Below are 14,281 nucleotides of genomic sequence, written 5' to 3' on the forward strand. Positions count from 1 at the left end.
GTAGTCCAACTTTCATGAGTATCCATGGGCAACCTATCCCAATCCAGAAATGGCCACAGTCGTTCCACTAGCCAAGTAAGGCACAGATGCTCCTAGCCACAGAGGCTACCTGGCTTTCAAGTGACAAAGATGGTTCCAGGAACACCCAAAAACTACAGACCTGCTCCTTCAAGGGGGGACAACCCCATTAAGAGCATGGGTGTAGTCATCCAGGGTCTCGGGGTGTGTGTGTCTTACACCCCTTACTTTTTTGGGAGCAGGGACCCAGCAGGGTTCCTATGTCTCCAGCATCCTATGAGCCAATCAGCAAGAAAGGGGAGCATGTTAGCCACTGAGAAGAATCTTCTAACATGCTTCCTTGTCCTTTCCTGTTGATTGCAGCCAATCAGAGTGAAAGGAGGTGAGTCAGCCACTGAGAAGAATCTTCTCAGCAGCTTTCAACATGAAAGCAACTTCCTCCTTTCATGCTTATTGGCTCTGTTGTTGTGGGAGAAGGCATTAACATTCTCAACCCAGCAGCAAAAAAAAAGGGTGTGTGTGTGTGTGTGGCTTTGACTATCATGAAGGGACCTTGCACTGCTGAATTTGCCACTACACTGCTGATTAAGAGAAGGATTTTTATTTTTATTTATTATTTACAGCGGTTGCATCCCGCTCTTCACCCAAAGAGACTCTCAGCGTGGCTTACATACCTTCAGTTAAAACAAGACGGCCCCTGCCCGCAGGCTTACAATCTAAAAAACCCGACACACACAAGAGGAAAGGGGCCAGGGAGGGAAGAGGAAAAAAGGAAACTCAGGCACCGGCTCTTCCATAGTAGACCTTATAACAACCTCAAGGCACAGTCAGTTTAGCGGGAGGAGCGCGCCTTGAGCTTCAGCTGCAGAAGGGATTTAGGAGCCAGGCTTTCAAAAACAGTCGCTTCTGCCTTCGCGCCCTTTATCAACACCCTGCCTGAGGAAGAGCCCTGCGAAGCCCGAAGGCTCCGGCGGGTCCCAGTTAAAGGGCTTGCTTGTGTTTTGTCGGCCGGCGTCAGTTGTCATCGTGGAAACACGTAACCTTGGTACCCGCTTTCCACGACACCTCCTGCATCCCCGTCCTCTGAGCCTTGCCCTGGGAGGCGAGCCCTCAAGGTCCCCATAGCAACGCTCGAAGCCAGGCAAAGTATTTCCGGGTTGTCACTGGGCGAACTTCCAGATTTTCCGTGTTACCATAAAGCTAGGGAATCCCTAGAGCGACGCACGTCGCCATAGCGACGCAACAACGCGACATCAAAAACCCTTGGAGGGGGCTCACTTCCGGTCCGCCTCTAAGCTCTAAAGGGATAGGGCAGCGACCCGCCGCGCCCGCTTAAAAGGCTATGACGCAATGACGGCCTGCCTCAACGTTCCTAACCTCAATCTCCTGAGGACCCCGTCTCTCCCGCCCTCACGCACCCTATTTCCGGCAGCGCCTCTTCCGATTGGTTCCCCTCCTGCCCAACTTCCGGCAGCCTGGGCGTTGCCAAGATGGCGGCGGTGGTGGCAGCGGAGGTGCAGCTGCTGCAGAGCCGGCTCGACGCCTTGGAGGAGCGTATCTTCGGGGCGCCCGCAGGGGCCGAGGGCGAAGCCGGGGCCCGTAAGGTAACGTCTTTCAGAACGCGAGGGGCGCCTGGCTGCTGCATCAGGCCAGACTGGAGGGGGAGGCGCCAGTCTCGTCCAGGCTTCCCCCTTGTTTCTCAAAGGGAAGCCCCCCCAGCAGGGCCTGAGCAACAGGGGGGGAGGGGGAGGCTGCCGCCTTGCACAGGGCCAGCCCTCCCATCTAGCTCCCTGCTGTCTGCACTGACTGGGGAACATAGGGAACTATACTGAATCAGACCATTAGTCTGTCCAGCTCAGTATCTTGACTGTCAGTTGCTCTCCAAGGTTTCAGGCAGGGAACTCTCTCAGTCCTACGTAGACATGGCAGGGATTGAACCTGAGACCTTCTGCATGCAAAACAGATGCTCAACCACTGAGCTGTGGCCCTTCTCCATACACATATATGCTACACATACACACTCACCACACGTACAGCATACATGCTCTCCAGACATGCAGGTACACAGCTCCCTCTCGCATACATACATGAAGTCATACACTCATATGTACATTCCCACATACAGCAATGCAGACCAACATATACACACAATCAGTATTAGCAGCTCTCCCCACTCCAGGGCCAGGCTGGGGTTGGCTGGATACACTGCCTTTTATTTTTAAAGAGCAGACAGGGAGATTTGATCTCCCAATCTGGAAATAAAGCTGCAGGGACTGGCGGTCCACTTCCTGTGGCTTGACGGACCATGAAGCCAACCCTGCTGTATATAGGGTTAGCCAACCCTGCTGTATATAGTTGATCTTTGAAGTGGTTAACAGGATCCTTTCTCTTCTAGATAGCAGATGGTTTGGTTAAAGTCCAGGTGGCTTTGGGGAATATTGCAGGCAAAAGAGAGAGGGTTAAAATTCTCTTCAAAAAAAGTAAGTATAATTTATATCTTTTAAAAACCCTCAATTTGTAATAGGCTGGAGATAAGGGAGATCATAATGACTGCAGAACTCTGGAGAGTTTATTATAGAAGAGTGATGTTGTCAGGGGAGGGAGAAGTAGTTAACTGAACATAAAGCAACCTTGTTCTCCCTAAAATCATAGTGAATAGCATAAATCTTCCTTGGTCTTGTGATGATGGTGTGAGTGTGGTTCCCATAGCAGTGGATGCTTCTATGGCTGTATTTTATAGTATCTGTGGGATAAAATAAATATATAATGAAAAGTAGTTATTATAGGTTCATGGAAGCTTTTTTTGGCCTCATGTAAAAGTAGTCGTATGGGGAGGGCACGATAAAGAATAAGCTTTGTTGTATAAGACCATTTTTCCGGTTCATCCACCTGCAATGTTAAGGCAGGTGATGACTTAAGGAACAGGCCTTCTCTGTAGCGGCACGCTATTTGTGGAACATCTTGCCAAATGTTATATGCCTGGCTTCTTTGTTTTTGTGTTCTCTGCACAAGATAAATATGTTTTCCTGTACCTAAATTAACATATTTGTGTTTTACTTTATGCGTTCATGCTGCCACTTAGAATTACTATTTAATTTATATTAGATTTCTGTCTGGACTGTTTATCTGTTATTGTGAAACTGACAAAATGGTGGTTTGCCAAAGACTGTGTAATGATTGTGTGGCTGAAAATGAATGCCTCTTGACTCTTACAGCCCATATGCCAGGCTGGCACTAATTCCAAGAGAATTTATTGAGTCGTGGGAAACTCTTAAATGGTTCTATGTTTCCAGGTGTTCTGCCTAATCTAACAATATTTATTCTGACATAACACACTCTAAAGTTCTAATTCTTACTTATGCCTGATTTCTGATTCAAGTTGAAGATGTCATAAAATATTTGGATCCTCAGTACATTGATCGAATGGCTATTCCAGATGCCATGAAGCTGCAGTTCATTTTAGCAGGTAATTCACAAAATGAAAGGGTTTGGGGATTTTTGTTTGTTTGTTTCTAGTTGTTTAATTTACAGCTAAACGTGTCAACTCAAAATTAAGTCCCACTGAGTTCATTGGGACTTACTGCCAGTTAAGCGGGTATAGGACTGCAGCCTTAAATGTTTACTGTATTACACCAGGGATTTTTAAGAACATAAGAAGAGCCTGCTGGATCAGGCCAGTGGCCCATCTAGTCCAGCATCCTGTTCTCACAGTGGCCAACCAGGTGCCTGGGGGAAGCCCGCAAGCAGGACCCGAGTGCAAGAACACTCTCCCCTCCTGAGGCTTCCGGCAACTGGTTTTCAGAAGCATGCTGCCTCTTAGGGTGGCAGAGCACAGCCATCATGGCTAGTAGCCATTGATAGCCCTGTCCTCCATGAATTTGTCTAATCTTCTTTTAAAGCCGTCCAAGCTGGTGGCCATTACTGCATCTTGTGGGAGCAAATTCCACAGTTTAACTATGCGCTGAGTAAAGAAGTACTTCCTTTTGTCTGTCCTGAATCTTCCAACATTCAGCTTCTTTGAATGTCCACGAGTTCTAGTTTTCAGCTTCACTTTTTATTGCTTAGAGTCCTCAAATGACATTTGCTCTCTTAATGCTATATTTCTAGGTACTCTAGTTTAATCTGTTCTTTAAGCATTGTTCCATTTTGCTTTGAGCAGGCTGAACAGCCAGCTTCTTTCATTTATCTGCTGTGCTTGGGCATAGACTACATGCTCTATTGCCGTTGAATGACTGCTCTTCCTCCTCCACTGATGAATGCCATTCTGCTCTTCTCCAACAGAAGAGCAGTCCATCCTGGCTCAAGCAGCCCTTCTGGAGCAAGTGAGCAGCCTGCAGCCATACTTGGACAGTGCACATATCAAAGGTAAGTTACTCCCTGTCCCTGATCCCAAGTACCAAAGATTCTGTGCTTGTACCAGGGACTAAGATCCATACTTGTTGCTTCTTTTCTGGGTATTGCAGCTGGTTGATTCAGATTCATGTGATATTTTTATCACACTGTGTGTGTGTTAAAACTCTTCCATTGTCATCATCGTCTTGCTTTGTAAGATTGTTCTCTGCACTGAGCCCAGGTTATTGCCTGTGTTTAAAAAGAATGCCAAGGTAGCCCAGCAAAGTTTCTTCCGTTAAAAAAGAAAGCAAATCACGAGTGTTCAGAACAAATCTGTGTTGACGGAAGTTAGTTCATTCCTAAGATGGCGGGTGTTGCAATTTCTCTTCCTTTGTGGTGCTTTCTCTTCTCTGATACTAGAATTCTAGGTGCACAGTTAGCTCACACATCCCTGTTTTAGCAACTAGATAGATAGGTGTACCCAACACTAGTATTTGGCACGGTGTGGCATTTGCTGGGGCCACTGAGCCTAAGAGCCCCACCATCTTTTTGCTGGGCCTGGGTACCCACAGCAGAGAGAGAGGATGGGGCCAGACTCCAGAGCATAGAGGCTGTCATGCAGTGCTTAGGCCGTGGCTATCACTGAACATGGCAGTCCAAGACTGCACTGGGACTGCACTGAGATAACTGCAAGTTGTGACCAAGCCTGCCAGATGCTCCATTGCTACACCTTTGATGTCCGTGACCAGCAGCATCCTCTGATGGCATGCCCAGTGCTTTCGCTTGCCTGATTCAGTGTACCCCCTGGTTCCCACAGTTAGTGTGAGGGTGAGCTAACTGCACTGATTCAGGATCTGTAGTGATTGGATCTGCCCACCACAGCTGTCAGGAAGAGGAGAGAACCTGTTTATAGCTCTTAGTAGTGGAATCCCCCCAATCTTGAACTACTTGCCACCCTTCCTTTTACAAGTAGCCCACTCTATACAGATGGATATGTCAGAGATGGAAGCCTGCTTCAGAAATACTGCATTGGCATAACTGATAATGTTGAATATTGCTCCTGAGAATCAAGAGCCTGACACTCATTCTGTGGTCTCTTGCAGCTGCTCCTGACCACGCGGCCAAACTGCAGAGGCTTTCACAGATCCACATTCAGCAGCAGGTAGGCTGGATACTTGAGAACAACAGCAGACAATGAATGTTTGGTTTCCTGCACTCTGTTCCAGTTGAACAACTTGGCAGGAACAGGCACAGTTATTCTCTGGTTTTGGGGCCTGTCACTTGTACAAAAGAAAGCAAAGTTGTGTGCACCATTTCTTGCGTTGCTCTATTCCTTGCACTGAGCTGGGTCTCATTTAGAGACAAACTAAATCCAGTTAAGTGGGATTGGTAAAGCACTTGTGTCAAGACAATTGGCATACAAAAAGCAATTTTTAACTATCTGGAGAGGTGCTTATGCTGCCTGCTCACCTGTGCTTTTTCACCCTTCTGTTTCAGTTACCTTCCCTCTCTCTCCCCCGAGTGGAAGGATATGTGGGAGTGGTGGCTTGTGATTCTCTAGAGAGGCTAGACTGTCACAAGTTTACCCCTTTGGGGCACGAGGAGGAGTACTTTTAAGTCTAGGGCCCACAGTCTAATCTTGGAACACATGGACCCGATCAGGTGTTCAGGGGGCAGCCTGGCGTCAATAGCCCTGCAGGTGTTCTTCCAAAGAGAAAGAAACTTCCTATGCAGGAGGCAAGAAGTGACTTGTAGACATGTGGGAAAAGAGAGTTGCTTTCAATGGAAGAGTGTACAAACTCTAAAAACGCATTGTGGAACTGTTGCAATTTGCTTTAAATAGCTTTTTCGGAAGTTTGTTTATACTGAATATTCATAGACTGCCTTTCAACAAAACATTCTGAAAGTAGTTTATATAGTAAGAGTAAAACAGGCTTAAATGATTCATTAGAGCTCAATTCACTCTTTGAGTCTTGTAGGTTTCCCTGGGCAGATAATTTTCATCACTCCTGGCTCTCGGAGGAGGAGATAAAACTGTAAAAAGTCCCAAGCACTCTTCTTGTTGTTGTCACCCAGCAAGGCCCACGGTAGCCACCGGGGAATATCCCCTCCTGTTCTAGAAGGGTGTTACTGAGCTCTAGGCCCAGGTACCTCATTAGAATGTAAAGAAGACAGGAGCTTCTCACCTGGGCAGAAGAGAGCGGATGTTTGGTGCTGCACTCTCTTCTCCTTCTGTTGTCTTGTGCAGAAATTCCCAATATGCCCTGGACAAATGACAACTCTGCCTACTCAGCAGTCCAAGCCTGTCCAAACTCTGCTGTTTGGAGGTGTTTTTTTCTGTATGGCTACCTGGGGTGTTTTAATTGGGGCTCAGGTGTGCTGATACAGAACCACCCAAGTCCCCAGCTGTTAAATCACCTGCTAACTCAGTCAAGCAATGTTGCCGTCCACAGCAGAGTGTCTGCCCGCATGGCAGCTCTTCTGTGGGAAGCAGCAGTTGTCCACTTCCGGCTTAGCAATAAAACACCAGATTAGCAATGTGGAGAAAATGTAATGAGATGTTTGACCAAACTCTTCTGCCTTTGCAGGACCAATGTGAAGCAGTGACTGAGAATGTCCGGTTGCTCCTAGAAGATTACAACAAAATGGTATCCTTTTTACTGCAGTGCCATTAGCAAGAGTGCAGAAGCCTGCAGAGTGTGCCTTTGCTTGCTGCTGTATGGAGTGAAAGCTGCTCCAGTTCTGTCACCTCAGCTTTCCTCTGGCTGCTGCAAGACTTCAGTCTTGGAACAACTATCAGGTGGATCCACAGTTGGCTCCAGAATCGTACTCAAAGAGTGCTTATCAATGGTTCCTTCTCAAACTGGGCGGAAGTAACCAGTAGGGTACCACAGGGCTCGGTCCTGGGCCCAGTGCTCTTCAACATTTTTCTTAATGACTTGGATGAGGAGGTGCAGAGCTTGCTTATCAAATTTGCAGATGGTACAAAATTGGGGGGCACAGCTAATACCATGGCAGACAGAAGAAACAAAATTCAAAGGGACCTTGATAAACTGGAGCATAGGGCTGAAAACAACAGAATGCAATATTAGGCATGCTCTTTAACATCTATATGAAGCCACTGGGTACGGTCATCAGGAGTTTTGGAGTGCGTTCTCATCAGTATGCTGATGATACGCAGCTCTACTTCTCCTTTTCATCTTCTTCAGGTGAGGCTGTCAAGGTCCTAAACTGATACTTGGCCGCGATAATGGATGAGAGTGAACAAATTGAAGCTCAATCCAGACAAGACTGAGATGCTGTTAGTAAATGGATCCCCTGACCAGTTGGATGTTCGACCTGTTCTGGATGAGGTTACACTCCCCCTGAAGGAGCAGGTGCGTAGCTTGGGAGTCCTTTTGGACCCGTCCTTGTCACTTGAGGCACAGATGACCTCGGTGGCATGGAGTGCTTTTTACCAACTTAGGCTGGTGGCCCAGCTGCGCCCGTATCTGGACAGGGAACATCTTGCTACAGTTATCCATGCTCTGGTAACCTCGAGATTGGACTACTGCAACGCACTATACGTGGGGATGCCCTTGAAGATGGTTCGGAAACTCCAGCTTGTGCAGAATGCAGCGGCCAGATTAATAACCGGGACCAAGCGGTCGGAACATGTGACACCAATTCTGGCCGGCTTGCACTGGCTGCCTATACGTTTCCGGGCCCAATTCAAGGTGCTGGTTTTGACCTATAAAGCCTTACACGGCACGGGCCCACAATACCTGGTGGAACGTCTCTCCCGATATGAACCTACCTGTGCACTACGCTCAACATCGAAGGCCCTCCTCCGGGTGCCTACTCAGAAAGACGCCTGGAAGGCGACTACAAGAAAGAGGGCCTTCTCGGTAGCGGCCCCCGAACTATGGAACACCCTTCCTGATGAGGTACGCCTGGCGCCTACTTTACTATCCTTTCGGCGCCAGGTGAAAACCTTCCTCTTTGCCCAGGCATTTCAATATTTTTAATATTTTTAACATTTTAGTATTTCAGTATTTGTATTTAATGTTGTATTTGTTAGTTATATGTTTTATTTGTTTGTTTAATTGTTGATTTGAGAATTAGATGGTTTTTTAATATTGAAATGTAAAGACATATTTTTATTTGTTGTACATCACCCTGAGAGCTTTGCTATGGGTGGTATAAAAATTGAATTAAATAAATAAATAAATAAATAAACAGAAGCATAGTTTCCAAACCACGTGAAGTACTAGTTCCCCTCTATTCAGCACTGGTTAGGCCTCATTTTGAATACTGTGTCCAGTTCTGGTCTCCACACTTCAAGAAGGATGCAGACAAACTGGAACAGGTTCAGAGGAGGGCAACAAGGATGATCAGGGGACTGGAAACAAAGCCCTGTGAGGAGAGACTGAAAGAACTGGGCATGTTTAGCCTCCAGAAGAGAAGACTGAGGGGAGATATGATAGCACTCTTCAAGTACATGAAAGGGTATCACATAGAGGAGGGCCAGGATCTCTTCTTGATTGTCCCGGAGTGCAGGACATGGAATAATGGGCTCAAGTTACAGGAAGCCAGATTTCGACTGGACATCAGAAAGAACTTCCTAACTGTTAGAGCCATATGACAATGGAACCAATTACCTAGAGAGGTAGTGGGCTCTCCAACACTGAAGGCATTCAAGAGGCAGCTGGACAGCCATCTGTCAGGAATGCTTTGATTTGGATTTCTCCATGGAGCAGGGGGTTGGACTTGATGGCCTTATAGGCCCCTTCCAACTACTATTCTATGATCTCAGGCTGACTATTTTTGGTGTTCCATTTAAAGTTTCAGCTTTTTGGCATGCTCTCTTATGTACTAGCTTTTTGCTGTTGAATTTATCAAATTCACTCCCAACTTCTTTTCCTTAAAAGATTCCTCCAGACTCTTCTCCTTTCTAAACAGTTTGTCCAGTGGGACGAAATGCTCACCCAGCTCGAAGCAGCAAAGCGAGTGAAGCCTGTGCCTGAGTGAGGGCAGAGCTGGAGCCAGGCATCAATTGGGGCTTGTGGCTGTCTTGCATCCTCCTTTAACATTTTCCTTGAATTATAGCAGTGGTGCTCCTGCTTCAGATCCTAAAGTCCCCCACCCTAGATTGCCTACTTTGGCCGGCAGAAGCTGCTGAGAGCTGATAGTTTGTGGGGCTGGATTTTCAGTGATAACATGGGTATTATCCTGTGAACTGTCTCTTAGGCTCAGTGGTCCCAGGGGCTAAATGCCTGTGTATCTCTCCAGCTTAGCAGTTCCTCTTTATTTATTTTATTCAGCCAGTTTGTTGGAAGAGCATGACTTGTCAGACTAATTACTGTTAACTGTGGACCACAATAAAATCCTAACAACCTCCAATGCTGTTGTGACTGTTCCTTAGAGAAATTAGGCTATTCAGCACAGCATGTCGTTCATATTTATGTGTAAAAATTAATAGTTCACTGTTCTGAATGCACAGGTGTTAAAACTATAAAAACCGCATTGAAGTAAAACCTAATGTGTTAGAACACCATCCCACACCACTTCACCCTTAGCTACCAAAATATTATTCACAGCTTCTAGAAAGTGGTTCACTTGGACTTCTGCAAATGTGAGGGGATTACAGGTCTCAGATTAGGCCCAGGTGATACTGTGGAGCACCTCACATTTGGAACTGTGGTGTAATATGCTGTTGGTGACCAGGCCTTTTGCATGAGGCCTCTGTGCTGTTCCCTAGTTGAAGCTTTTGAACACTGCTCAAGAGCATCCCCTTGTACAGTGCATTTCAATAGTCGTGTTTGTGAAACCCTGAATGTTGGTCCTCTGATCTGGCAGTCAACAGCCTTCTTGCCAGGTAGAGTTGGTCAAAGATGCTCCTGGCCACTGCCATTGCCTGGATTTCCAGGCAGAAGAAGAGAGCTGGCAGCATACCAAGTGTGGAGCCCTGAGTGGCTAAGATGGGCTGAATTGCATTGCATTGGTGATGGGAGTTCCTAACATCATTGCCTTTCACAAGACTTGCCAGCCTTCTTTTTCAGATTAGTCTGAAATTGTTTTCAATTCATCTGTAAACATGGCCAGGCATTGAGCTGTAGGCTCAGGTCAGCAAGAAAGGAGGAAGCTCAATGCTGTACAATGTAGTGATGGCCCCACTAATACTCGCCAGGTCTTATGGGTATGTCCTTTATGATCCATGGAATCAAAGAAGTCAGGAAGATGTGACATGACGAATGGAATTCAATTGCCTCTATTTGTCTTGAAATGGAAATCATCCAAAAAGCTCACAGGTCTAGAATGTTAATACAGTTTAGTGTGTGAAGATAGAGAGTGATTGCACATTCAGGAACCTCCCTTAGGAAGTGAAAGTTGTAGTGTTGTGGCTAACCATGAAGACAATGGCTAGCTAGCCTTTTCTCATGTGTGCTGCAGGCCTGACCTTCAAATTCGGCAGCCTACCCCCCCCCCCCGGAAGGATCAGTTATTTCAGTGAGCAAAGAAAGAAGGGCCTCCCTAGCAGCTTTCATAAGTCATGATGGGCTTGCACGTTTTTTGCCCTCATGTTCAGGCTTGACTCAATTTGGTTGCCTTTGCCAGACCAGATGGAACCAGTCCAAATAAATGGGGCAAGTGAAGCTGGTGGCTGCATCCAACAAGGTTGTGGATGGTTCATGCTTTGTCTACCACTATTGTTGCATTTAGTAGTAAAAGAGAAAGACCAAAGTACCACTGGCCTGAATTTTTAAGCATCCTGAAATAGGTAGGACGAGAGAGTTCTTTTTCTTCTCATCCTGACCTGCTTTACTGTCTCTTTCCTAGCTCAGGCTTAACTGGCTGCCAGAGGGGAATGAGGGTGCCGCACAGCTGAGCCTTCATAAGATGTCACTCATACATACCCAAATTTGCACTGGCCACAATGAGAGCTAGTAGCTTAACTTTTCTTAAAACAAAGACTGGCCCATGCCCTTCCTTTGCTCATTCTTGATCTACTCCTGGGGAAAATGTAACGTCTGAGCCAAGAATGCACAGATCCTACCCATGGCAGCTTTTGCAATCTTGGAAAGAGCAAAATACCATTTCCAATTTGCCAAAATATCTGAGGCTGAGAGAGGCATATTCTCAACACTCGCCCTAAGCTGCTCATGTAAGTAGACCAAAAGGAAGTCACCAAACGTTTAATGTGCAGACCATTTTGGGGACAGAAAATTTTACACTAGAAATCCAGTTCTGCACCTACAGAGTGAACATGCAGAACATAATTGCAACACATGCAAGTGGAGATATTCCTACTACATTCTGGTTGTGTCTCGCTATTTCCTCTGGCTGCGTTTGTTCTGCCCGTTTGCTTTCAGACCTGTCAAGCATACCAGCTGTTGCTCCTTTGTGTTAGGAGTGGGGTTGGTTGCTGGACATGCAAATAGGCCTGGGATGAATGCAGGGACTGGAGTTACAATAAAAGAAGGTGATGCCTTACTAAAGCAGGGCAAAGTAATGATGCTTTCCTACACAGCTAGGCAGGGGTGAGGAACCTCCAGCCTGTGGGTCAATCTTGGCCCATAAGGCCATTATCTCCCCTCCCAACCATGCCCACCTGTACATCAGCTGACATCAGCTGACGGGTGGGAGGTGGTAGTTCAAGCATGTTGGGTCAGCTTCTCCAGCACATTCCCTGCAGGAAACATGCTGATGAAACAGACCCCTGCAGCCAGCAGAATCCAACCCTCTGCTCCTCAGCTGCTGAGCGGAGAGGGCAATGTTGCTGGGGTCTAACTCTTCAGAGAAAAGGAGCTGGTGTGAAAGCTTTTTTCAGCTTTCTGATGGCTTCTGCTTACTTTGTCAAAGTGGTTCAGAAAGAGAAAATGGGCAGACACACCTGCAGGTGTTGGACATAATTGTAGAAAAGCATGATCATAGCCTGCTAGTTCTGAACGTAAGAGGGGCCCCTGCTGCATCAGACTTAATGGTCCATCTAGACGAGCAACTTGCTTCCCATTGCGGCCAACTGGGTGCCTCTGGCAAGTTCACAAGCAGCGGAACATGAGAGCAGTAGCCCTCTCTTCTTGCTCCTCAGGTGCTGAAGATGGGTGATATACTGCCTCTGAATATGGAGGTTCTGTCTCGCATCATGACTTGATAGATTTCTCTGCCATGAGTTTGTCTAATCTGCCTTGTAAAGGCATCTAAGCTAGTGTCTGCCTGCATTCTGTGGCAACAAATTCCATGAATTATGTGCTTTAAAAAGAAGAAAACTAAGTGAGTTTTCCTGTTAGCAAGAAACTGCTCAAAGCCCAGGCTCTGACTGTCGCAAACTTTACTGTGACGTGATCTGAGCTCAAACACAAAGCCTGAGCACAGTTATGTATTGTTTTACCTTGTCCCTGCAACCTGTGGCTTGACTCACAGGTTGACTCCAGCCAACTGGGTCTATTTGCTCTTGAGTCCCTTTCTGCAGTACACCTGCTCATTTGTGCCACATGGCTGTGTGGAGAGGTACATAGGCAAATGCCTGAGGGGAGATTTTAGGGTAGCTGCCTGTTTTTACAAAAGGGGGTCAGACTAGATGGCCCTTGAGTACATTTCAGTTCCGTGATGCTGAAGCATTTTTACTTGGTCTAACTTTGGGGTGGAGGTGGGGAGATAATTAAGCTATCAAATGTATGAGATTGAAACCTACACTTCGTCTTGCGTCTGCCTTCGCTTCATCCTGAGGCATGGTAGAGCAAGAATGTAAGAACATAAGGAGCACTGCAGCAGCTGGATCAGGCCCAAGGGGGCCCATCTAGTCCAGCCCCCTGTTCTCACAGTAGCCAACCAGATGCCCCAAAGGGAAGCCCGCAAGCAGGACCTAAGCGCAAGAGCAACTCTCCCCGCTTGTTAATCCTAGCAAACTGGTATTCAGAGACTTACTGCCTCCAACGGTGGAGAGGAACATAGCCATCATCCATGTTGACCTGTTCTACATCTGATCTGCTAATTTATGAAGTATTTTGTATTTGTTTTACGAATGTAAATGTTTACAGTTAAATAAAATTGTGACTGCCCTGAGGCCTAAGCCCGTACATTACGCTCAACATCAAAGGCCCTCCTCCAGGTGCCTACTCCGAGAGAAGCTCGGAGGACAGCAACAAGGGAGAAGGCCTTCTCAATAGTGGCCCCCAAATTATGGAATGATCTCCCTGACGAGGTGTGCCTGGTGACAACACTGCTATCTTTTTGGCGCCAGGTTAAGGCTTTCCTCTTCTCCCAGGCATTTTAGCATGTGTTTTTTAAAAAATGTGTTTTTAGATTTGTATATTTGTTTTTAATATTTTAATTGTTGTAAACAGCCCAGAGAGCTTCAGCTATGGGGCGGTATACAAATGTAATAAATAAATAATTAAATATAAATAAGTATTAGGATGGGATGTACTAGGAGCCAGAAGATAGGGAAGGGCTGTAGCTCCATGTTGAGAGCATCTGCCTCACACGAAGAACGTCCCAGCTGCAGTCTCCAGCTAGGAGGGAAGAGAACTCAGTCTGAAGCCCTGGAGGGCAGCTGCCAGTGTTGATAATAATGCACTAGACGGACCAATGGTCTGATGCAGTGTAAGGCAGCTTGCTATATTCCTAAAATGGCCCTCCTATAATGGCATTCTTAGTTTGCCTTCTAGGCAATTATGACGTATGGCAGCCCTATGATAGGGCTTTCAGGGTAAGAGGTATTCAGAGCTGGCTTACCATTGCCTTCCTCTAAGCCTACAGCGCCCGGTATTCCCAGGCAGTTTCCCATCCAAGGACCAACCAGGGCTGATCCTGCTTAGCTTCCGAGATCAGACGAGATCTGGCGTGTTCAGGGTTGTACGGCTGTAGGCATTTTTGCTGTCAGAATTGCTTGAAATGTAACGCACAGCCCCCTGGTTCTTCTGTGTCAATGGCTCCTTCCTGAAGCTTT

The 14,281-nt window shown here is 46.7% G+C and overlaps 1 protein-coding gene and 1 pseudogene across 1 annotated transcript; one reads left to right on the forward strand and one right to left on the reverse strand.

The window, feature by feature from the left end:
* The first annotated feature begins 1,381 nt into the window (after positions 1 to 1,381).
* DCTN3 (dynactin subunit 3) lies at positions 1,382 to 9,732 on the forward strand. Its single transcript, XM_061613200.1, has 7 exons — positions 1,382 to 1,622; positions 2,414 to 2,498; positions 3,398 to 3,484; positions 4,300 to 4,383; positions 5,454 to 5,512; positions 6,939 to 6,998; positions 9,271 to 9,732. The coding sequence occupies exons 1-7, from the start codon at positions 1,509 to 1,511 to the stop codon at positions 9,358 to 9,360; spliced, it is 579 nt and encodes a 192-aa protein (XP_061469184.1). The 5' UTR covers positions 1,382 to 1,508; the 3' UTR covers positions 9,361 to 9,732.
* A 4,350-nt stretch (positions 9,733 to 14,082) lies between these two features.
* LOC133375847 (5S ribosomal RNA) lies at positions 14,083 to 14,201 on the reverse strand (annotated as a pseudogene).
* Positions 14,202 to 14,281: the final 80 nt, after the last annotated feature.

The sequence above is a fragment of the Rhineura floridana genome, chromosome 1 (assembly GCF_030035675.1).
Source record: "Rhineura floridana isolate rRhiFlo1 chromosome 1, rRhiFlo1.hap2, whole genome shotgun sequence".
Taxonomy (NCBI): domain Eukaryota; kingdom Metazoa; phylum Chordata; class Lepidosauria; order Squamata; family Rhineuridae; genus Rhineura; species Rhineura floridana.

Excerpts from the sequence above, each read along its gene's own strand:
- DCTN3 (XM_061613200.1), top strand. The coding sequence starts at position 1,509 with ATGGCGGCGGTGGTGGCAGCGGAGGTGCAGCTGCTGCAGAGCCGGCTC. Across the intron at positions 1,623-2,413 it reads GCGAAGCCGGGGCCCGTAAG|ATAGCAGATGGTTTGGTTAA; the intron begins GTAACGTCTTTC and ends TTTCTCTTCTAG. Across the intron at positions 5,513-6,938 it reads AGATCCACATTCAGCAGCAG|GACCAATGTGAAGCAGTGAC; the intron begins GTAGGCTGGATA and ends CTGCCTTTGCAG.